General features: G+C 45.5%; 9 protein-coding genes across 9 annotated transcripts; 6 read left to right on the forward strand and 3 right to left on the reverse strand.

The window, feature by feature from the left end:
* Nucleotides 1-162: 162 nt before the first annotated feature.
* Nucleotides 163-707, forward strand: ATNIH1004_001617 (DUF4604 domain-containing protein; the record flags this gene model as incomplete). Its single annotated transcript, XM_033566316.1, has 2 exons — nt 163-193; nt 247-707. 2 exons carry the CDS (start codon nt 163-165, stop codon nt 705-707), a joined length of 492 nt encoding a protein of 163 aa, XP_033432073.1.
* Nucleotides 708-1,129: 422 nt separating this feature from the next.
* RIA1 (GTPase RIA1) lies at nt 1,130-4,726 on the forward strand (the record flags this gene model as incomplete). The annotated part of the gene is made up of 6 exons (XM_033566317.1): nt 1,130-1,192; nt 1,271-1,291; nt 1,363-2,306; nt 2,357-3,880; nt 3,934-4,256; nt 4,347-4,726. 6 exons carry the CDS (start codon nt 1,130-1,132, stop codon nt 4,724-4,726), a joined length of 3,255 nt encoding a protein of 1,084 aa, XP_033432074.1.
* Nucleotides 4,727-5,582: 856 nt separating this feature from the next.
* Nucleotides 5,583-6,338, reverse strand: CSL4 (exosome non-catalytic core subunit CSL4; the record flags this gene model as incomplete). Its single annotated transcript, XM_033566318.1, has 1 exon — nt 5,583-6,338. One exon carries the CDS (start codon nt 6,336-6,338, stop codon nt 5,583-5,585), a length of 756 nt encoding a protein of 251 aa, XP_033432075.1.
* A 539-nt stretch (nt 6,339-6,877) lies between these two features.
* Nucleotides 6,878-8,937, reverse strand: vac8 (protein anchor VAC8; the record flags this gene model as incomplete). The annotated part of the gene is made up of 6 exons (XM_033566319.1): nt 6,878-7,209; nt 7,270-8,019; nt 8,081-8,326; nt 8,385-8,498; nt 8,558-8,678; nt 8,770-8,937. 6 exons carry the CDS (start codon nt 8,935-8,937, stop codon nt 6,878-6,880), a joined length of 1,731 nt encoding a protein of 576 aa, XP_033432076.1.
* A 2,743-nt stretch (nt 8,938-11,680) lies between these two features.
* On the forward strand, nt 11,681-12,951 carry ATNIH1004_001621 (uncharacterized protein; the record flags this gene model as incomplete). The annotated part of the gene is made up of 7 exons (XM_033566320.1): nt 11,681-11,701; nt 11,763-11,828; nt 11,895-11,922; nt 12,411-12,429; nt 12,480-12,528; nt 12,580-12,676; nt 12,722-12,951. 7 exons carry the CDS (start codon nt 11,681-11,683, stop codon nt 12,949-12,951), a joined length of 510 nt encoding a protein of 169 aa, XP_033432077.1.
* A 1,099-nt stretch (nt 12,952-14,050) lies between these two features.
* ATNIH1004_001622 (uncharacterized protein) lies at nt 14,051-16,056 on the reverse strand (the record flags this gene model as incomplete). The annotated part of the gene is made up of 9 exons (XM_033566321.1): nt 14,051-14,180; nt 14,236-14,440; nt 14,492-14,673; nt 14,763-14,776; nt 15,008-15,193; nt 15,243-15,439; nt 15,505-15,726; nt 15,783-15,993; nt 16,045-16,056. The coding sequence occupies 9 exons, from the start codon at nt 16,054-16,056 to the stop codon at nt 14,051-14,053; spliced, it is 1,359 nt and encodes a 452-aa protein (XP_033432078.1).
* A 2,014-nt stretch (nt 16,057-18,070) lies between these two features.
* Nucleotides 18,071-19,948, forward strand: ATNIH1004_001623 (FHA domain protein; the record flags this gene model as incomplete). Its single annotated transcript, XM_033566322.1, has 4 exons — nt 18,071-18,473; nt 18,541-19,108; nt 19,173-19,269; nt 19,331-19,948. The coding sequence occupies 4 exons, from the start codon at nt 18,071-18,073 to the stop codon at nt 19,946-19,948; spliced, it is 1,686 nt and encodes a 561-aa protein (XP_033432079.1).
* Nucleotides 19,949-21,286: 1,338 nt separating this feature from the next.
* On the forward strand, nt 21,287-22,213 carry ATNIH1004_001624 (uncharacterized protein; the record flags this gene model as incomplete). Its single annotated transcript, XM_033566323.1, has 3 exons — nt 21,287-21,359; nt 21,451-21,581; nt 21,644-22,213. 3 exons carry the CDS (start codon nt 21,287-21,289, stop codon nt 22,211-22,213), a joined length of 774 nt encoding a protein of 257 aa, XP_033432080.1.
* A 119-nt stretch (nt 22,214-22,332) lies between these two features.
* ATNIH1004_001625 (uncharacterized protein) lies at nt 22,333-22,650 on the forward strand (the record flags this gene model as incomplete). Its single annotated transcript, XM_033566324.1, has 1 exon — nt 22,333-22,650. The coding sequence occupies one exon, from the start codon at nt 22,333-22,335 to the stop codon at nt 22,648-22,650; it is 318 nt and encodes a 105-aa protein (XP_033432081.1).
* Nucleotides 22,651-24,053: the final 1,403 nt, after the last annotated feature.

Here is a 24,053-nt window from a genome sequence, read left to right on the forward strand (position 1 = left end):
CTTCCTGCGATTAAGGACTTATCTTGTGAAATTCGAGTATAACTCTATAGCTATGCGGGACATGGCGTGAAACTATCCATCCTCAATTTCCGGGTTGAGCGACTACTACAGATGTATGTGAGGTTGTGAGGAACAAACGACCGCTCTTCAATATCCCGAGCCATGTCATACAGTGCGAAGAACCTCACCTACGGTACAGTGTATGCCATCCACCGCTTCTGATATTGCGACTGATTCATAGAACAGAGGCAAAGGAACCAGCATTCCTACAGAGACTGAAGGGTCAGTATGGGAACACACCTGGTCGCCTTCAGCAACCAATCTCCCGCCCTCGCCGACCGAAAGTTGACAGTGGCGATGACGATGAACCTACATATGTTGATGAAGCGAGCAATGAAGTGATCTCGAAAGAGGAATATGAGGTCTTGGTTCGTGGGAGTGCCCAAGAAGAAGACGGGTCAGCTGAGGAGAAGACTGAGGAACCACAGACGACTCAGGATAAAAAAGACCCTCAGCCCAGGATAGAGAAAGAACATGCGCCAAAACAAAATCTCGCCGAGATAGGAGGACCTAAGAAGCGCAAACAGGGCAAGGCCATTGGAGAAAATATACCTGAAGCCGACAGCGAGGGACCACAGCACAAAGTGTCTGGATCTCGAAAAGCGAAGCAAAAAAAGAAGATTAAACTCTCCTTTGATGAGACATGATCAATGATTACTATTACAATTATTGTTCTGAATTTCCTATATACTTTGTAGTCATATACACCGCGTACCTCTGCTGAGTCACGATGACTGTAAAAGGATACCGAATAAGCACCATAGTTCCACCTTAAAAGGGTGCACGAATAATCCTATCACCAAATAATAACTAATTTTTGGTATACGTCAAACTCCACTGAGGCTTCTTCACCTCGTGGTGGTCCTGATCTTGTTCCATATTCTCCTTGGCTGAGCGATCTTGGGCTGTACAGATTCCGCCAGCAATTTTTTTTTTTTGTGCCCCTCTTACCAATCCAGAGCTCTATTCAGTCTTAGGCACTCAGCCACAAGTCCCAACCCAACTGTCATATTTGGCACCTTTTTTTTTGGGTCCTGGATGCTGGTAAACAGCGCCAGCCTTATCCAAAATGCCTGTTGTAAATGTGGACGATTTGGTCCGACTTCAACGGAAACCCGACGACATACGGAATGTACGTTGCCCCTCCATCCCACATTGATGTCACAGGCCCCGGCTTGTTGTCAAACAAGCAGCGCTAATCACACTACAGATATGCATTCTGGCCCACGTTGTAAGTGCCGATAGGGTCTAGCCCACAATGGAGTATTTGGATGTTGATTCTCCCTTCTTGCGAGGTTCCAGGATCATGGTAAAACCTCTTTGACTGATAGCCTGATCGCCACAAATGGCATCATTTCTCCCAAGTTAGCGGGTAAAATCCGCTATTTGGACTCCCGACCGGATGAACAGCTTCGAGGGATTACAATGGAATCATCCGCCATTTCTCTCTTCTTTTCGATGATGCGCCGTCCTGCTCCGGGCGCCGCCCCAGTTCCTAAGGAGTATCTGATCAATCTGATTGATTCGCCTGGGCACATCGACTTTAGCAGCGAGGTGTCGACAGCATCACGCCTTTGCGACGGAGCCGTGGTGCTTGTCGATGCCGTAGAGGGCGTGTGCAGTCAGACGGTCACTGTTCTACGTCAGACTTGGGTCGAGCAATTGAAACCGATCCTAGTCATTAACAAAATAGATAGACTAATTACTGAATTAAAGATGAGTGCCAGTGAGGCATATTCACATCTAAGCAGGCTTTTGGAGCAGGTAAACGCCGTAATTGGCAGCTTCTACCAGGGGGAACGAATGGAAGAGGATCTCCAGTGGCGAGAGCGCATGGAAGAGCGAGCCAGTGCATCTGCAGCCCAGAAAGACCGGACGAAGAAGCAGAAGCAGGATGACGAGTCTATATCAGGTAGCGTGGCTGATACAGCGGAGTACGAAGAACGCGATGATGAGGACCTATACTTTGCCCCCGAAAAGAACAATGTTATCTTCTGCAGTGCTGTGGATGGTTGGGCTTTCACTGTGAGGCAATTTGCCGCAATCTACGAGAAGAAGCTTGGGATCAAGCGTTCTATACTCGAGAAAGTCCTCTGGGGAGACTTCTACCTAGATCCCAAGACGAAACGGGTTCTCGGCCAAAAACATCTGAAGGGACGAGCTTTGAAGCCAATGTTTGTTCAGCTCGTATTGGATAGTATCTGGGCTGCCTATGAAGCCACCACCGGAGATGGCAAAGGCAAAGGGTAAGATAGCATGGCCCCTGGATTGCTCCTACTCTACTGACGATTGACAGCGACCCGACTTTGCTGGAAAAGATCACCAAGTCCCTGAACATTACGATTCCTCCATACATCTTACACTCCCGTGATCCCAGAAACGTAATGACCACCTTGTTTTCCATGTGGTTGCCTCTGTCCACAGCTCTTCTTGTCTCTGTCATTGAATATCTCCCCAGTCCTCGAGTGGCTCAAGAGTCTCGGTTGCCTGCAATGATTGAAGAGTCGCCTGGGGCAAGCTTCGTAGACGAGAAGGTAAAGAATGCAATGGTCCAGTTCAAGACTGGCTCAGGGGAGCCTGTTGTGGCATACGTTAGTAAGATGGTTGCGATTCCAGAGAGCGAGCTATCTGCGAGCAACAAGCGCTCTGGCACGATGCTATCAGCAGACGAAGCCAGAGAAATTGCTCGGAGAAAGCGTGATGAAATCGCCAAATTGCAGGCGGAAGCTAATGGCTCCGAGACTGATGAGTACGCACGCATCACATCTGCTTTCGACAAGGCCACATTAGACGACATTGATCAGCCTGGAGAGAATGAGGTAAAGGCGGATCCAGAGCACCTGATTGGGTTTGCTCGACTGTATTCTGGCACTCTTTCGGTGGGTGATTACGTGTATGTCCTCCCCCCGAAGTTCTCGCCTGAGAACCCTCACGCCAGTCCAGAGCTTCGAAAAGTGACGGTTACGGATCTGTATCTCCTTATGGGCCGAAGCCTCGAACCCCTTCAGTCAGTCCCTGCAGGTGTGGTTTTTGGGATTGGTGGGCTTGCAGGTCACATCCTCAAGACGGGCACTCTATGCTCACAGCTCGAGGGAAGTATTAACCTGGCTGGTGTGACTTTGAACGCTCCGCCCATCGTCCGAGTTTCTCTTGAGCCAGTTAACCCCACGGATTTGGGTAAAATGGTCTGTGGTCTGCATCTGCTTGAGCAGAGCGATCCTTGTGCACAATACGAGGTTCTTCCCAATGGCGAACATGTGATATTGACTGCAGGTGAACTGCATCTTGAACGGTGTCTGAAGGACCTCCGTGAACGTTTCGCCAGATGCGACATTCAAACCGGCCAGACAATCGTTCCATATCGAGAGACCATCATCAAGGCGCCGGAAATGGCTCCTCCAAGGAACCCAGAAGTGGGACGAGGAGGAGTTGTAGTTGTTTCGCCCTCGAAACAATTAACCATCCGTCTCCGAGTCGTCCCATTACCTTCCGCAGTGACCGAGTTCTTGACCAAACAAGCCGGCACCATTAAGCGGCTACAGTCTCAAAAGAGAGCCGCAGCCGAAAACACCTCGACCAACGGTAACGCTGAAGGTAACCAACGGATCGAAACTAGTGATGCGACGGATGAGGCCCGGGAAGGAAGCATTCTCTCGCTCTCGGACTTCAAGCACGAACTCAGCAAACTCTTTGACGAACACGGGGCAGACGACAAAGACACATGGGTTAATGTCGCCGACAAGATCATAGCATTCGGTCCTAGACGAATAGGCGCAAATATCCTAGTTGACGCCACTGCAGTCAACACCTGTGAGAAATTGTATGCCCTTACTCAGCCCAGCACTTTAAACGTTGGCAACTAACTCCCAGCAGCTTGCTCGAAGATCCCAAACAGCAGCCCACCATCTCTACCGAGGAATGCAGCCGCGATGCGCTATTTGTCCGCGACTTCTGTGACAAGATCGCTCACGCATTCCAGCTAGCAACAGGCCAGGGACCACTCTGTCAGGAACCTATCCAAGGCACGGCCGTATTCCTAGAAGATCTAGCCGTCAATGCCAACGAAGCTGAGCTCGACCTGGGCCGTTTAACCGGTGAATCAATCAGACTTGTCCGTGACAGCATCTCCCATGGTTTCCTCGACTGGAGCCCCCGAATAATGCTCGCCATGTACAGTTGTGAGATCCAGGCATCGAGTAAGTCATCCACTACATACGGACCTCCTCCCGTCTACAAAACACACCCATAAAAAAAAAACAAAAACACAAAAACTAACACACATAAAGCCGAAGTCCTCGGCCGTGTCTACGGTGTTATCACCCGTCGTCGCGGCCGAATCCTCTCCGAAATAATGAAAGAAGGAACTCCATTCTTCACGATCCTGGCTCTTCTTCCCGTAGCGGAATCGTTCGGATTCGCCGAGGAGATCCGGAAACGCACTTCGGGCGCGGCGCAACCACAACTTATCTTTGCGGGATTCGAAGCCCTAGATGAGGATCCATTCTGGGTTCCTGCCACGGAAGAGGAACTAGAGGATCTAGGAGAGTTGGCGGATCGGGAGAACCTGGCGAAGAGATACATGGATGCTGTGCGGAGAAGAAAGGGACTTGTGATTCAAGGGAGGAAGTTGATTGATGCGGAGAAGCAAAAGACGTTGAAAAAGTAAATTTAATTATGTATAGGTTGGTTTCAGGGTTTTTATTTTTATTAGTTTCTCCGCTTTTTGGTCGTTGGTTCTTTTCGTTTTAAGCAAGCATTAACGGGTGTTTTTGTTTTACTTGCGAGTGCTAGCTAGACATATATTGTATACAAGTCCTAGTCTAATAGTTTAACTTGAGGATGGCCGTTTACTATCTTTGCCATAATACCTAATTCGTATGGGACTGTTTTCATGCTGTACCCCTAATCGAAGAGTTTTTTCAGGTCCAACGGACTTTCAAGCACAGAAGTTATGATAAGGAAGATAAGTAGTCCACCACTCGAAACAAGTTAATATTTCTTGGGCGACGAACGCAATCCGTCATTGAAAAGGCCAAGATCATGGATATCAGAGGTGAAAGGATGATCGATTCCGGCTGCATAGTACGAGGACAGAACAGGATGTTGTCAAGTATTTTCGTTGGTATCCTCAGGGTATTCTAACGTAAACTTGTTCATAAATTCATAACACGCTACCACAAATGGCCGTGATTGTGTGACCAATACCATGATCTCTATATGAGCTGCACAACAACTCATCGCTCAGTTTACCTGCTCATCAAGGTTTGTTTGGTTTCTGGGACCCGTATAAAGGAGTCTACCCACAAACAGTCCTAGTCAGACAGGACAAGATCAATCATATAGACCGATAGGTTACCTTTATCGACGCCTTGATACCTGTCAAATGGAATCAAATATCGTCGATGATCCAAGAGCGGAATAGAGCCCCTGCAAGTGCTCTCATGACAGAGTTGTATAATGTGCCAACAATAATCAGATAGTCTGGTTGGAATACCGTCACGCATCTATCTCCAGTAGATGGGTCAGAAAGGCCGCGCCACCTTTCTCAATTCCGTGGCCCCAGTATTAGGATCCTTCATTTCCTTCCAGCTGGCAGGAAACATCATATTACCAGCCTCGCTCCGAGCCATCACAACACCGAGATCATTCCGAGCTGTAGTCAGGTAATAGAAACTTTGATCACCTAGAGAGATAACCGTGCCTCGCACGATATCGCCCACACGAAACATCTCATCCATAACAACACGATCTTTCTCTACGGCCCGGACGTCTTCTTTCCGAATAAGGGCCTGGAAGCGAAGCTCATCTGAGTTGCTGTGATTTTCGGGGTTCGCGGCAGAGGAAAGGATGGACGCGATGTTGTCATTATCGGAAGTGGTCTTGGAGGGAATCAGCGCCTGGGAACTGGCCAAATCATCTAGCACAACGAGGATTGATACGGTGGCCTGGCGTTTCTGTACTCGTGTTACCCGTGCCAATACAACCGAGTCCACGGTGGGAAGAGTGTTGTACTTCGATTTGGATCGGGTTGTCTTTGAAGATGACGAAGGGACTGCGGATGATATCGTGCTAGGTTCCTGCTTCTTGTCGATGCTTCGTGTCACGCTGATTGTTGATTTTACTGTTGAGCTGGACTGTATCGGGTCGACAACAATTGGACCAGCAATTGAAGCGTAAATATTGGCATTCTGCACATGAGTTCCGGGCCCAGCGGAATAAGACGCAATTGAGCCCAGACGTTGGCCTGGGATTGCCAGCGCCGGTAGTGTGCTTGTCATTTCAACAAGACAGGTCCAAGGAGAACGACTAAGAAGAACGCAGAGGGGAGAAGAGGAGACCACTTGAGAAATAAATAGAGAGCTAACGGATATCCAGCAAGCGAAAACTGGGAGTTCTTTTTTTCCGGGAGTCCGGGAAAATCAGTTCCCCCGAGGCTCCACACCAGCTATCAATTAATTAATACTAATTGCTAGTTAGTCTAGAATACATGAAATAATCAATGGAATAATGACAAAAATTTACACTAAATATAGCTACCACTACAAACCAAGTATAAAAGCTCAGTCTGCTCCGGCGAATACAGTCCGCGCAGGTACATCTCAGCATAGAAGCACTCAAGGGCGTACGCGGCAACAAAGGGCAACGAAAAGATGATTCCTATCAGACCGATTGACACCAAAGACAATGCTCGCTTAATACCGGCAACAAGTGAAGATCAATGTGCCAAACGACAACAAGATACTGCACGTCAATAATAGACTTTGGTTGGGGAAGAAATATAGCGTTCGCTTTCAAACGCAATTCCGTTGAAGGCGTATTAACCTTCTACCAGGGTCTGTCTGGGTCCATTTCCAAGAAATTCGAGGCATCGTCGGGCCAGCGCAATGACCTCACCCTCTCCATCCTCCGCATCCTCCTCGTCGGACTCAATATTCTTGTCTGAGATCGTCTTGACCATCTGAACAACATCATCCGATTTCGCAATGTACCCAACCAATCTTTGGTCTTCGGATTCAAGTAATTGCAGGAGGGTCCAGATAGCGATATGCTGAAATGTGGGATCACCACTTGCGAGGAAGCGGCTGAGATAGCCGTGGATCCCACCATTTGGATCGGCCCAGTCACGAACGAAGATCGAATAGTCCCCAACTTGTTTCCATTAGTCCCCACTAGATGTACGTGGATTGCGTCGAAACTTGGTCTACTTACCTTTAGAGGATAGATTGCCCAAGGCGGCAGCACTATTTCCCTGCACTTCGATACTCTCTGATTCCGTCAAGGGAATTAAGACGTCGAAAACCCCAAGACTGAGAAGATGAGGCTTCAACTCGTCGCTGAGGGCCAGCACAGCAATTGCAGCAGTCATCTCGGATTGAACACTAAGGGGTACTCGTAGAACCAGGTCCTTGCACTTTTGAACTGCACCGGCTTGGAGGACAAGCTCCTTGTTGCGGTCGGAGCTTGCTGCAAGATTTCGAAGAGTGGAAATAGCATGGCACTGGATTTCCTCATTATCTGTAGAGCCGAGAAGATCCACCAAGGGCTTGAGAAAGCCGGCATCGATGATCGGGGATTCGTTAAGAGGGTGGATGGAAATGTTGCGAATACAGGCGACAGCGGAGAGGATGAGGGGAAGATAGGAGGACTGCAACAAGCGGAGGAGCGGGGCAAGGCCTTTTGCTCGTACAATCTCGAGCTGGTACTTCTCGTCTGATGCAAGGTTTCTGAGGGCGAGGGCGGCTTGACACTGCACTTTTGGCGTAGACGAGTCCATAAGATGCACTAGAGACTGAACTAACCGCGACTCAGTTTGCGCAAGCCTCTTTCGGTTCGAAGAATCGACGGCGATGTTGCTGAGTGCTGTCGTACAATAGTATTGCACATCTACATCGGGGGAAGAGAGCAATTGAACTAGAACAGGTATAGCACCGGCATTCACCAGTTGTTGCCGATTGTCATCTGCTCCAAGTCAGACCAGCTCCAAAAGTAAAATAGATATAGCTCGGATCACAGCACATACCAGAGTGTGTCATATTAAGCAAAGCCCCAGTTGCATTGCGTTGTACACGCATATCCTTCGATTTTGCAAGGCGGATCAGTGGCCCTAGAGCTCCTGATCGTGCAATCTTCGCCTTATTTTCCTCATGGGTAGCTAAGTTCGTAATGCAACCCACTGCATTGCACTGAACCTCGACGTTGGGAGACATCATTTGTCGTATTAGAGGGGCCAGCCCTCCCAGTGCGACGATCAACACCTTATTGTCCGCTGCATCTTGTTAGCCAACGAACCGCCGTTACCGGCACATACGGTGGAAAGTACGGACCATTTACAGCAAGATTCCCAAGTGCCGCGCTAGCAGCCCGTTGGACTTCAATATCAGAGCTCTGTAGCAAGAAAAGAATGGGTTCAAGGGTATCCCGATCGACCTCTCGAACATCTAGAACACAGGCCACGAGCGTTAGCCACCGCAGAGCACCTTGGATACAAGTTACAAACCTCGCTCTGTGATTTCAGCGAACGTCAGACTAGCACTTCTTTGCAGGTCCACGTTATCAGAATAAACTAAAGTGCTCAGTGCACGAAGGGGTTCTCCAGAAAAGAAGTCCGTTTCGGCTCTCTACAAACAAAGCACCGTTAGCAACAAAATAGGTAATTAAATCAGTAAGTCAAAGGTAAAGAGTCGATCAAATGGCTGTGACACAACGCACATTTTCAAGATAGCCTAGTAGATCAGATACAGCTTCCCGTTCATTGTCGGCTAGAGTTGTCTCGTAAATTCCATCCCTCGAGCGACCACCACCGAGACAGGAGGTGATATGACACCAGCGGTCAACAGTCGACAGGCAGGAGAAGCACGCGTCCGCAATTCCACTCATGCCTTCAAGATTGTAGGCCCGCAGGACCAAACGGCGGCCCCGCAAGCGTCTAGCTCAATCAAAAACAAAGGAGGTTGGACTGACGTCAAATCCGACCGGGCAGTCTAAGTCCTTCCTTTCCTTTTATTGTTTATTTTAAATTCTCTTGAAGTGATAGCTTTGACAGCGGTAGCGGTTCGGTATTAGATTCGGAGCAATAAGAAAATGCGGAAAGGGAGGAAAGGCGATTGGCGATGAATTGAGGTCGGGAGGCTCTGCACAGGCCTCAGCTGGAGCTTGCGGGAGCACAAGGAGCCAGTGCGCGTGATAGGAGAGATTTCGGAGCGTAAACTGTTTTTATTCTTCGCTCCTTCGTCTAAGTCTTTTATTTGATAACAGTTATTTGTATTCTCTGTATTGATAATCCACATGAAGAGAGAATCGAGATGAATGGAAAAAGGGTGGTTGGTAGGAAGAAGACGACATGGGAGGACGGCAAGACGGGATTAGTATGCGACTAGCGGTGGTCACTGGGCTAATGATCACACGCATAAATGGAGCTTATGTCGTCTTCTACGACCACCACCATCTTGGTCACAGGAGCCCTAGGACTGTTTCTATTACTCCAATATACTCTTGTTCTGTTTATCAGTCTGGTTATAAAACCAATTAACACAATCTATCCCAGAGAGAATCCCAATGCCCAGCCTTCCTCTTCGTCAGACTCCAAGGGATGAATATCTCTCTCTCTATCAATCTACATACGAGTACAACGATCGCCTACTTCAGATTATCTATCACACATGTCCTAATCTAGTATTTCCTTATCCTGCTGGCTCTCCAATTTCTATACTATCCTTACTCTCTCACCCTTCTTGGGGATGATTCACTAAACAATATCGTATTACGCCCCGCAAATAGGCCAAGTACCCAACGCCACTCGTCGCCATATATATCTATTCACGATGACATTTTACAAAGACCTCCAGCTTCAACCTGCATCAGCGAAATAGCAACCGCGCAATACTAATCAGACTTGGGTCGTCCTGGCCCACCCCGGAAGCTAACCTGGAAAACCGCTCCCCATACGTATAATTATTGTCAATACCAATATAAACCTTGGAATCACCCATAACGAAGAGCATTTCTGTGTCGGCAGATAGCTACCGAATTCTGTCCTCATATATGTATCTAACATCTCCGGTCTCCGGAAGAATATACACTGACGAGGATACAAGAAACTGTAGTTTTCTAGTATAACTACGGAGTATATTTCAAGGTCGCCAGGCAAGCAGGATGATCCAATCTTCAGACATATACATGCATACATTTATTCCAACGTCCGGACAACGTAAATGACCAGCAGTTTGTTTGTTCTGAAGTTCGTTTCCCGCTTCCTATACGACTTGAATATCTTGTCCAGACCACAACTATCCCCAAAAAACACTCGATATACACATATAATTTCACGAGCAGTTGAATAGTTATTCTTAGCATTTTCAAGTTTCTAAGATTCCAAACTGCTGCCAATGGTGGTGCTGTCCCCGCATATGGTCTCAATCTTTCATCACATAGCGATGTACAGAGCATCGTGGGTTCTGTATTTAGACAAACACTATTAACCTCAGTAGGACCATTCATATGAGCGGCAGCACTAATTATTATAGAAATGATAATGGACCAGACATGATGTCCAGGGTGAACCTCTTAAGGGCATCTCAATTGGTCAGTTCCTGACTAACCCAAAATAAATTAAGGCTGAACACATAGAATGTATATGTTGTATGATGTCATGGTCAACATGAAGATCACCTACTCAGAAAGTACCCTGTTTCAGGGCTGAATTGATATCATTCTGTTTATTGTTGCTCCATACCCATTTTGGGATACCCGGCTTTTGTATCTCATTCTCTATTATTATGCCAAGAGTGGTGGGTGTTACTGTATGGGTCACAGGACTAGAGAAGAATGCTTAGCATGACCAGATCAATCATCGGAATGTTAGTAGACTGACGATGAAGATCCAGAGCTTTAGTTGTATCATGAGGACAGCCATCAACGGGACACAACTACCCGACGTAGAAGATTGTAGATTTGCGTCTAGCTACTCTATGAAGGATGGCCTATTAATCTTCTGCACGGGTCATCTGAACTTCCTAGATGAAGTCTATTCCTACACGCATTAAGACAAGTCTGATAGTCCGTTAATCATTTCTTAAAGCTGACTATCGGGTATAGTCAGCAAAAAAAGTCTGCCGTTCCGCTTTGACAGGTGGTCCAAATTTCCGAACGCAAAGCAAACAAAAAGTAGCCATATCAACACGAGGAACTAATCACATCTGTCGAGAGAGAGACGATTATGGTCGTTGAAAAATTACGCGACATTTACACCGTATATACAGGCTGACCATCCTGCTCCACGTGAGGATTCTTGGTCTCTAATTCAATTGGGTCACATGAGACCTGGTACAAACAGGCATCAAATCAACATCTCTCGTGAGACTACATCCCGGCTTCTGCAGAAGCTCTCCTCCAACTAGGCCTTGCCCCGCAGGCTAACAATGACACTAACTACACTGCGGAGGAAGTTAACGAGACTACAGATGAGGTGAAAGTGGGCTCGCCTAGCCGCTGGGAAGCTAAACCACTTTCAGGTGGTCAGGTGACGACCCGCCTACACACCCACAAATTTTGGCTTAGCGGTTATTTTTCATTTCCTTTCATAACAAATTGTCGATTCCACGCGCCCGCCTGGCTGTCAACAATGGCGGATCTCTCGAAAGAGGTAAGATAATGGCATGAAATCAGTTTAATACTGGTCGGAGAGTAATATTTACCTTATTTAGCCCTGCTACAAGGCGTATCTGCACAAGGGAGCGAAGGGAGAAATTGACTGGCCTGAGTATAATGAGGTAAGTTTTCACCACATTTTACCAGTTCTTAACTAGTATAATACTGATATCCTACTTTTAATTTAGGAGACATTTGAGGTCGATGACGGTGATGGTAATACAAAGACTATAACTGGGGTGGTGATTTACCCTCGGGAAGTGTTCTGTCGTGTAGAGGATTGCCCTTCAGGTTCTGTGAGTATATCAGTTAGATATCAGTTAGCAACTAGTTACTAACTAGTATTCTGAAACACCATGGATCTACAACCAATCTTCGCAAGCATGTTTCGCGTCATGGGATTATGGTTAAACCGGGCTCCGACGGGAAGATTAGTCTTGCAATGTACTCTAAGACCAAGAGTAGGAAAAAATATCTGACTGGTTATACACTAGTTACTAACTGGTTATAGAGTGGTATCTTTCTCTTTTTCCAGATGATACTTTTAAGTCGCAAAAGCGGATGTCTACTACGGTCAATACTACACCTAAGAAAAAGCAGGTTATTAATCTTACGAAGTATAATAATAGTCTATTACTAGTTTTATACTATTATACTAATTGTATTAAGTAGTTCATCTCCAACTGTTATTACTATACCAGCAGGTGGAACTGATGAGGAGCAGTAAGCTACTAGTACCCTGCTAACTAGCTACTAGTAACTAATTAATACAGACATGATGATTCTTCGCTCCCTGAGCTCCCACTCTTGATGGATAATGAGGTATGTGATTAGTTAGTAACTGGTTATATACTAGTAGCTAACTAGTATTAGCCTGATCATGATGCTATTCGTCGTTATGCTCGCTTGCATCATGGAAAGCGTTCCCCATGTGGTGTCTGCCGAAAGAGAAACAGTGGGCTTGGAATTAGTATGTTATAAATACAGGTTTAATACTAGTAGCTAACTAGTTTAGAATGTGGCCAACGCCCCTACTGTGAACACTGGAACTTGTTCAAGGTCACCTCATCTATTAACGGTAAGGGCGTTGACCAGTCTGGTACCAGTAGCAAACCAGTTCCTGACCAGTCACACAATGCTGAAAGTGACGATGGTGAGGAGGGTGCTGCAGGTGATACTGAATGTCATGGCGACAAAGAGTCTGAGGGCCCTGATGATGCAGATGCAGATGCAGGGGATGAGTAAGGGCTATTAGTTTCTAACTAGTTACTAACCAGTCAGCCACTTTATAAGCACTAATGTTGCAATTTGCCTGCTTGGGAACTGGCTGCAAGCTAGTTGGTTTATTCAGAAATAAGTTAAATACATGGACTTTAATAGCTACTGCCAAATAGCTAGCTGAAAGCTAGTTGTTGTTATTTAGAATATCAAAACCTTCGAGGTTATATAGTATACTTAAAATAATAACAAGCATATTATAAAATATATATCATAAGAATTTTCCCTACTAGTTATAAACCAGTAAATAACTGGTTCTATACCAGCCACCCACTCCCTGATGTGATTATATTTATATATAGTTACTATACACGGTAATTAATAATACACTATATAAATTTCTATTCCTCTAATTAAAAGACCATATTTGTTAGATATTCGGAAATTGACTAGATGGGCCCCTGACTAGTTCAATATCTGTAGGAGATGTAGCCTGTGCCTGGTTCACTTGTGGCTGACTCATAATAGCCTGTGTAGAGACCTGAAGAGGTGATAATACAGGTTCAGTACTAGTATATAACTGGTTAGGGACCAGTCCTATACTAGTAGGCCCTTGGTTTAGCAGGACACTTGGGTCTAGCCTCCCATTTGCCACTAGGCTTGTCAATAACTGATACCGCTCTAGCTGGGCTCGTTGCTGTAGCAAAAGTAAATCTGCTTGTTGTTGCTGACGAGATATTTCGGCACTATTAAGCATTGCTCGCTGATGAAGAGATGAAGAAGTACTAGTACTACTATAAGGACTAAAACTAGTTAGTAACTGGTAAATAACTAGTATTGTACTAGTACCTTGAATTTCTTGATTGCCTGTTTCGGGGCTGTTGTCTGCGCCCTCGTCCACGTGGTGATCTTCTGCCTTGAGAGCTCGAATAATTTTCTGGACGAGGAGACCCTGAAGATGAGACTCTTTGAGATTGTGATAGTTCATTAGCAGTCTCAATAGCCTCATTTGCACGTTCTGTAGGGTGCTGCTGTCTTTGATGAGATTGTGATCTCTCCCGCTCACGTTTACGCTCTAATAGTATACTAATAAGTAACTAGTATATAATTAATTAATGACCGGTATTTACTTACGACCTCTTCTTAAACTCTCTGCGAATAGGTCTGACCCACTTCGCTTAGAATAAGAATGCCGAATTCCATAGAGATCTCGAGTATCATATTGTGCCATGTCTCGCTTATCAAGGTGATAGCCACTATATACTAGTTAGGTACCAGTTAGGTACTAATATAAAACTAGTAGTTACTTACGTTTGTACCGCCTTCACAATACTTAAAGCTCTTCCCATTGCTAGCCCCTTCTCATGAGTTTGCTCTGCTGCATTAGTATGAGCTGTAGCTTCATCAAAGTCTTCAGAATCCATGCGAGAGCGGGATTTATTAAGTCCTGCAGCTATAACTGGGTCAGCTTTATGAAGAGCCCAACCCTCCTGTTTTGAATCAGGATCAGCAGTATCTGTGAACTAGTTAATAACTAGTATTTTACTAGTAGGGAACTAGTACTTACGTAGTAGATGCTGGACCAGCTCAATATAATCCTCCTCACTCTCACAGTCTAGTAAAGCCATCATTCGCTTGAAAAGCTCTGTATGCTGTTGACATTTTCCAACAACCTCTTCAACTCCACGTAGAAAGTGAATACGACAGAAGATCATAACATGCTCAACATGCCACTGCCAATCTTCATTACTATTAGAAAGGGTTTGCAGAAAATAGCCAAGTCCTAGAAAGGTACTAGTTAGTAACTAGTTAATAACTGGATTTAAACTAATACTTACCTTCCATTTGTCCTCTGTCCATATCAGCAATAATACTCCGAATTCCTGAGCCATGAAGATATTTAAATCTTAAAGGCTGTCCTGTTACCTGTTCAAGAAGCTGAGATACTTTAGTAAATATTATTTGATACCCTTCAGCATCTTGACGATTGATAAAAACACGAAGTAAAGTAATAACTAGATTTAACTGGTTAGTACTAGTTATTTACTAGTAATATACTAGTTATGTACTAGTAGTAGGGTACCTTACTCTTTCCATGATCTCGTGACATGATCGCAAATACAACCTCTTTAAGGTTATTTGAACGTAGTCGCTTCCATCCCATATCTATCTCAAATGAAGAGACAGATTGAAGAAGATGGAGTTGTGAGTCCAGGGCACATATTATTATAATAGTATCCCCATCTTGAAAGACCTCTCGAACATAGTCCTAATTAGTTAGCAACTGGTTCCAAACTAGTTTTATACTGATAATATACTTTTATTTCTGGCCTTCGGTTTCTCATCCACTGTAAGCCCATAAGGCCCTGTCCTTCTGGGTATAGAATAAGCTTTGCTTTTTGAATAATAAGAGTAAAGCGATCCATATTCACAAAGCTTTGATGAAGATCAGTAATATGATTAACATCATATCTCTGGCATAGAGCTTGGAGCTCTGGACTGCGCAGAAATGAAGCTAGAAATTAGTTAGTTACTAGTTAGAAACTAGTTGTATACTAGTAAGTAATAGAGTATACTTACACAGTGTTAGGTCTGGATTTTGCAGACTTTGGATCAATTCTCTAATATCTGCAATAAGCTCTGGTGGTGCTTTTATTGGTGGTGGAGGAGGATGCTCATGCTTTCCATGTGATGTTAGGAGTATATAAGGGCATTCATGGAGATTCTTTGGAACAATAAGATTAAACACCACTTTACAACCCAAATGGATAAGCTTTTGAGGTCCGGATGGGTGATCAAAACCTGTTGTACTAGTAAGTAAGTAGTATAATACTAGTAGTATACTAATAGCTACTTACCACAATCATCTTTTCGTGTTATATTTGCATCCATTACTCCACACTCCTCAATATTATCATGGACACGCTGGTTAATCAGACTGACTAGTAGATCAATATCTGTATTATTAGAAAATTCAAGATTTTTGATCATATGGTCATCTACGTTAGGCCCGGATTGACGATTAATACAAGCAAGAACACGTGAACGTGTTCCTGAGGGAGGTTGATACTGGTTAAAACCAGTTAGAAACCAGTGTAAAACTATTATTAAAAGACTTACCTGCTCAGACATAGTGATAACTACTGGTCGACAGGTTGAATTCTGTTGGCGGCATATAGTTCCACGACGAAATGCTTTTAAAATACCATAGTACTTCCTAATATATATTAGTACAGTATCCCGTTAAAGAGTGCAACTGGTAGAAAACTAATATATAACTAGTATATAACCGGTACTATACCTATATGCCTGTTTCCTTTTTTTTTTCATTCCCCCTATTAGTTCAACACTTCTTCGGAGTGCTTGTAGTGTAGACCATAGCTCATTATCTACCTTGTAGTGATGAAACTCTTTGATTCTTGATGGAAGATAGGGACAGATCTGTAATCCACGGCAAAAATACTTTGCTCGCCAGGCCCTAACACCAAGAAAAGGACATGTTGTCTCTACATCACGGTAATGCTGCTTTGTTGCATACTGAACCTAGTATATCAGTTAGCTACCAGTGGTATACTAGTTCCTTACCAGTACTACCTTTTGAAAAGTCTGTACTGGAGCATTCTTCAATTTTTGAGGATCTACAGGGATAATATATGTATATCCCTGCTCATTGCTTTGAGGATATTCTGGTACATCAAGTGCATACTCCATTTTATAACTAATCAGTGGTGTCTGATGTCCATTTGTAAGATAGCGTGGAAAATCTCCCTTAGTACTAGTTAGTAACTGGTATATAACTAGTACCATACTGATAGTGTACCTACCGATGCAATTTCATTTGCTAGATCTTCAAGTGTTGACTCTAGTGGGGCATCCTCTTGCTGGGGACTTCAGTTGAGAGTCCATCCTGTAGATTCAAGACAAGCTCCATGGTGATTAGTCAAATACTGGTATAAAACTGGTTACCAAGATTCAAAAATGTTTTGAAAGATGGTAAGAGGAATGAAAGAGAAAAGAGCCACTAAAAAAAAAAAATATTTCCCTCATAGGTGGGTCCTCACATGACCTCTAAAAATGGTTTAGCTTCCCAGCGGCTTGGCAGACCCACCTTCATCCCGTCTGCTCCCTGGGAAGTTAACTGGGTTATAGACCGTCCGAGGTCGTATTACTATTAAGTAGTCCATCTTGCTGTACGAAACTACGGAATATGCATTATGATACGGAGCCTGGCATTGAATTGGTGTGGTTCTATTCCGTATCTTTGGAGTAGCAGTACTGGAAGTGCCGAGTGTGATACCATACATACTGTTGCATATATTTATTGTATCTGCCAACACTTGATATTGATAACTGTTGAAAGTTTACAGTGACGTGAATCTTCAGGATTCTCGAATCTACTCATCCACTCTAATGGACCAAGAAACGTCAATTGGGTTAGACTATATCTGCTGCTGGGGCACAGCAATTCTCCCTTGCCAGACAGGGATTTGTTTATGGTGTGGTCTCCTATTATTATGCGGTATAATTACATTCCTGTCGCCCCACTGGTAGATCTTGCCATCCCTCTACTCTAACTTGCATACTGTGTAGGTACGTGCTTTACTTTTATTCTGCGAAGGAAGCTCAAACATGTCTCATTATTCATTGTTTTTATTTTTCGGCTTCCTCACTCCGCTCTTCTCCTCACTCTGTTCTCTTGATTGAATCTGCCCATATGCTCTGATCGATTCCAATACCTCTTTGATTGGGTCTTTCTCCAGTTGACCATTCGAACCATTGCCATCCTTGATCCTAGTTAGCCAGAATCACTCTCCGACAGATCTGAATTTACTCCCAGCAGAAAATCCCAGTTTAGGGCTGTTGTGTTGGTCTCACAAGATCTCAAAGGGAGTGGTTTGCTGGGTTCAATGCTGGTATTGGCATGATCATTCTACCATTAAAATTGTTTTGACCGATACCATTACAATATTTATAGAATTTTCTTTTTCTTTTTCTTTCTTTTTATAAAAGGGGGAGATTAATTTTTTCATACGTTCCTTTCCGCGTACAAGCATAAAACGCACCTGTATCACTTTTAAGAGGAGGCGAAGTGAAGAACGCCCGCCCCCCCCGGGAAAAAAAAAAAAAGCCAATCAACCCAAGCGGCATGTCGACCTTTGTTGCCGCCGCCGCCTCCAACAACGACCTTCCGTCCGAATCTCCCACTAGACCACTACGACGACTGAGCCAGCTTCGTGCCTATACCCAGAACCACTTTTCCCCTCAACGTTCTTCATCGGTCGCTCAGAGGCTTTCACGTCGTAACACTCTAGGTAGTCGGGTGTCTCGACTCTATCCTACATCATTCGCCTCCACACGATCCGAAACTTCTCCTTCCTCGGCTGTGGGGACTAGCAACAGCCCGGCTCCATGCCCCGAGCCTGAACAGTCCACTCTTGCCCGCTATAGCTCTACCATTTTCCCAAGCTATCGCGGATTAGAAATAGAGTTGCACCCCCAGGTTCACCCTCCCGAGTCATCAAGCTCGACCCCTTCGAACGATTCTTCTGGTGGAAGTTTATCACGAGAATCGATGGCGCGACTGCGAGGATCATCCCACCCCCCCAGACACTGCAGGCGACCCGGAGGGAACGACCACATCCGCTCCCGCAGGCCTCCAAAGCGGACTGTTGGACTCTCCTGATCCCGTTACCACTGAAAATTTTTCCTCGTCTCCCAGGCCCAGACAGAAGGCGACCATTCGATTCTTTCCCCACCAAGACCCTCACCAGAATTCCCGACCGTCGTTGCCTTTTATTCCTGTCTCACGAACCTTACCGTCGGAGAGCTGCGTGATCCGTGTTGGGCGATATTCCGAGCGCGATGGGCTTCCAGTGGCCAACCCGACCGACCCATCGGACACCCCTGTTGGATTTAAATCGAAGGTAGTGAGTCGAAGGCATTGCGAGTTCCTGTATGTAAATGGCCAGTGGCATATTAAAGACGTGGGAAGCTCTTCTGGGACATTCTTGAACCATATGCGACTGAGTCAACCAAACATGGTGTCGAGACTGTACACTATAAAGGATGGCGATATTGTGCAGCTTGGTATCGATTTTCGGGGAGGAGAAGAAATGATCTTCCGATGCGTTCGCATCCGGATCGAGTGTAATCGATCCTGGCAGCAGCAACCTAATGAATTCAAGTATGGAGCACTACGACTACGAATTCAATACTCTTGAGTACAGCAGTACTAATGGCTTGTCTAGCAAAAACACCGAAAGCTTGATTCGGAATCTGGGAAAAGGAGAGACTGCGGATTATTCTGGTTGTCGCGAATGCTCGATATGCCTGGGCTCGGTTCTGGTATGGCTTTGTCGATATTTGCTTTGGGACACAATCAATTGCTAACCTCAGGCAAATGAAGCGCCCCTATCAGTGCTTGTTTATGGCCGCTTGCGCCCATGTGTGGCATTATAAATGTGTCATGCGTCTAATTCACACTCCAGATTACCCTATGTTCCAATGTCCCAACTGCCGCGCCTACACCGATCTAAGCGCCGAGGTCGACGACTCGAATGACATTGAGGAGGATGGCAAACAAAAAAGTTTAGGGCTGGAGGGGAAACAATCGTCTTCAGAGGAGACTCAGACAGAAACACGCTCTCCGGTAGCAAGCAACCACGCCGCAAACCCTTCGCAGAGCTCCGTTGATCACCAAACGAATGACCTACCTTCAGAAGCAGGTCTTGCTGCCAACATCGAGAGCATGCGTTTACACGACCCTGAAATACCAAGAGAGGCAGTTGAAGTGGCTCCTCGCTCAGATCATCCTCTTACTGCCTCCAATGAAGATAGAATTGCCGCCAGCACTGACGTTCCCGGCTGGCAGGCTTTAGATCAATCATCTAGTTCCCTCCAGTGCCGGCAAGTCCAGCTTCGCTCTGGCACGCCTGTTCGCTCTGAGTCTTCAGAGGAAAATCTTCTGACACCAAGAAATGAATCTGGACCGTTGGTGTTCGATGGACGGGCTGGCATGTCGTAACAGAGACTGAGTGGTGCTCTGTTCTTAGTGCCATCAAAAGCCCCTAGTTTTTCGAGCCACTTCAAATTGCGACTCTTCTCGCTCGAGACATCTCATACTGCTTTTCATCCTCTCTTGCACACTCTCCTCGAGGCACCTTCGGCTTTTTGTTTAGTCATTTCATTTGCATATCTGCTTTTTACCACATTTAGCATTATCCTGCCCTCACAGCCCCGATATCCGGAATATACCCCATCATGCAGCAATGGCTTTTGTTTTACTTTGCGTTCTCGCCTTCAATCCGGGTTGTTGGCCTCATTGTCCTATCTTTATATTTGACTGTCATGCTCAATTTGTTTCTCCACATTGATAGGGGCTCCGATCCGTGCATTCGTTCTGGATAAGGTTGGCGCTTATATTGTCAATGACGATACATTGGAAGCTAATGTAAGCCTGATACTGTGGCTTTCTTGGACGCGGTTGAGGTTTTTCACTTCTTTACGTGCTTATCCTTAGCGTTCGTTGAACTTGTAAATACATATTCTATTGAATCATAGCATGTGGATCTACAGGTACAAGATGAAGACTGCAGCTCATCGATGAACCAAATATATCAAGTAAATTTTATCCAAGCTGCTACTAAAAGCATCATATACTACGTCTACAGCAATCTTTTATGACTATCCCTTAATCTGTACAATCCTTTTTGTATGATTCTTTATCTAGTTTTTGGCCTTATCGAAAGGAATTTTTCAATGAATAATAATCAACCTAGCTGCAATACAGAACAAATTCTCTTTGTAGATCTGATGTATAGAATAGTTGTTGGGCAGAAGAGCATAGACAAGCGTCTTTTTTTTGGTCGTCTGTTCCTATCACAAGCAGGGGATAAAACAAACCGACTCCCCGCATGCTCCAGACTGCACATGTTAGTTGGGACGTCATTCTATAGACGATCGTCGCACCATGCACTAACCATCCACCATTCCCCGCCAGGGGTCGACTTTCGAAACATGCTGTGGCTCTCAGTAGTTGGTGTGATTTTCTGGACTTAGATGATGTGCCCCTCTATCAGTTCGAGATAACTAAATCCGGTGTCATTGACTCCATCTACTGTTTTGGTTGTTGATAGTCGGTTGTCTGATTCTTTCCTGCCTGGAGGTGGCCTGTCTCAAAGATTGGACTAATTAATCACTGCTAACCGCTAGATCGACTTTCTTCCAACCTTTCTTGTCAGCCACTTTTACTTCCTTGATCATTGACAGAACGCGATAGACACCCAGCATCCAGGGAAAATGCGACTAAATTTCAATGACCCTCCTACACCTACTTTGAGCCATCAAAGCACGGGCCTTCTCAATGGACATCGGCCTCATCATTATCGTCAAGGCACGCATCCGCATCTTCTATCCACTCGAAGGAAACCTCGAAGGTACTCACATTGGCTCTTCAGCTTGCTTTTTTTTTATTGGATTAGCTGGAAATGTGTTGACATGGCCATGCTCATACTAGATGGCCCTTAGTCCTCCGATTCATCAAAGGTGCTATTCACGGTGCAATCCTCCTGCCGGCTATCTTCCATGCTATATTTTCGGCATTAGTTGTATGGCTTGACAGATATATTTTTACTACCGTCGGCCTTCCGAATAGTATTGTATGCTACGTCCTCAAACAATTAGATACTATCTCCCATGCACTGCTGACCGATCCCTGCAGATTCCATCTCTATCGATCGTCGTCGGCTTGATGCTCGTCTTTCGGAACCAGACTTCCTACAATCGATTCTGGGACGGGCGCAATGCCATAAACACCATCTACACCTGTATCCGGAACCTGGTACGAACCATCGTCACTAACGGATACACCACCAAGGGTCCTCCGACAGCTGCTGAAAAAGAGGACATCGAGAGAACCATTCGGATTCTCATGGCGATTCCATTTGCAGTCAAAAATCATCTCCGAGCCGAATGGGGTGCTGCCTGGGCGCTTGGAAATGATGTAGGTGAGGACGGCGTCGCGGCATATAATCCCGACTATGCCAGTCTTCTACCAGCTGGATTGGAAGGCCATGAAGATGAAGGGCTGGGATTACCATTCCAGCTGACTTTCTTTGTTGACGGGTTCATCAAGCGCGGTGTGGAGCGTGGCTGGTTTAATGCTCCCGGCGCCAGTCAAATGCAAGCTCAGCTGAATTCATTAATGGATGCCTATGGGCGAATGGAGACAATTGGGTTGACCCCTATTCCTGTGGCACATCTGTTAGTTCCCTCCCCCCCCTTACCTTAATCTCCTCTCCGCTCTACGCCACTTTTCTTTCACATCAGAGCACCGCAGTATTACTCACTCTCTAAAGCATTCATCAAAAACAAGTCCTCGCTCTCTTTTGCTGCGTCCTCCCATTTGGCATGGTTGACGACATGGGATGGTGGACCGTCCCAATAGTCAGCCTCGTAACCTTCACATTATACGGCATCGAAGGTATTGGTTCGCAACTCGAAGACCCATTCGGCTACGACCGCAATGACATCAAAATGGATGCGATTGTCGGCGACGCCAAGACGGAGATTGACGTTGTGCTTTCTGAATGGCGGAGAGTGATGCGATCAGTCGAAGTCGACTCGAGGGTTCGCGAGCAAACCGATGGTAGTGACGCGCCCAAGAACGGCGCAGAAACCGCGTTCATACCACCTGACATGTTCCTGAAGGTTCGAGCCATGCGGTGAGATAGGTTATATGGTAGGGGTGAAACCCAAACTCTCTTGTGAAAATGTAATTTCAGGAGTACTCCATGAATGGTCATTCTACTGTGTACTTCGTATTGCAGAGTGTATGCGAGTAAGAGTGGAGTTTGGTTAATTTGATATTGCTAATCGACGAGTATATGAGCTTGAATTATTGATTATACCATCATAGTTTGTCTAGTGCGTTTACTTAGGTAGTTGTCGGGCGTGTATATCGGGGAATAACCATTCAACAAGGACGATCCTGCCAAATGATGTATCTATATTCAATGCCAGTGTGTACATAATGAGGAGCCACCATCCCATTCGTAAGCCTTGGCCAGCCATTGAACTGATTTTGTCTTGCCTTGTTTTCCCCCAAGTATTGTCCAGGATGCATTTCCTAGTAATGATGTTAGATAGCTAGGAAGTGTTGTCCATCCAATCGCTGATCCAACATTTCACTGCTGCATGATTTTCGTCGCCACTACCGCCTGACAGGCTTGAAGGTAACTTCTCGTGGAGGCATTCGCTATCACCAGCAACATCTTCCAGGCCCAAGTCTAAACTATCGCCGTATGTACAGTGCGCTATCCAAGTATCGTCATGATTCGGCTCTGAAGGGGGCTTGCCTTCGGGATTTGCTAGCACCCCATGCAAATACTAATATGGATGCCTCACAGGATGTCTCTTAGTCTTGTGAGAGCTGGATGGCTGAATGTGCGTCGCCGCTTGTTGAAGAAGGAGATATTAGAGAGGCTCGCTGGTCTTGGAGTTGGACAGAGGTAAATATATTGTCATGGACTTTCGAACTATCCCGTAGATTGTAAGTCCAGTATTCGTAGATAAGGTGATGCCTTGGGCAGCCTGTGTGTTTGCATACGCAGAGCCCAATTTTTTTTCTTTACGTTTCCCCATAGGCTCCAACGGAGAGAAGGGAAGACTTTCATAATAGAGGCCATCAGGTTCCAAAATAGGAAGATACAATGGATGCCAGACGCAGCTCTGTGGATGTTATTTTGCCCAGAAGAATGAGGATGGATATATGGACCTGAACTTGCGAAGTCCATGAAAGTCTGCGGACAGCCTGTCCATGAATAATAGCCTTTGGGGTCGAGAGGAGGTGTACCGGTCTTGACAATATCCATGCTTTTACGTACCAGGCGACTTATAGCAGCACCAACCCAAGGGCGGAAAGTCACGGGGACGAATACCACATATGAGAACCACTATTTCAGCATAACGTCCTGAAGTATCAATTACCTCAACTCTCTGTGGTAATTCATTCAATATAGGATGTAGCCATGGACTGACAAGATTGCGCGGAATGTCAGGCCCCCAGAATGACCCGTAGAGACTTGAAATCATGACACTATATTTTCAACTGAGGGTTAAATAATAGGGAA

The sequence above is a fragment of the Aspergillus tanneri genome (assembly GCF_003426965.1).
Source record: "Aspergillus tanneri strain NIH1004 chromosome Unknown AapTan_2_pilon_pilon_pilon, whole genome shotgun sequence".
NCBI lineage: Eukaryota > Fungi > Ascomycota > Eurotiomycetes > Eurotiales > Aspergillaceae > Aspergillus > Aspergillus tanneri.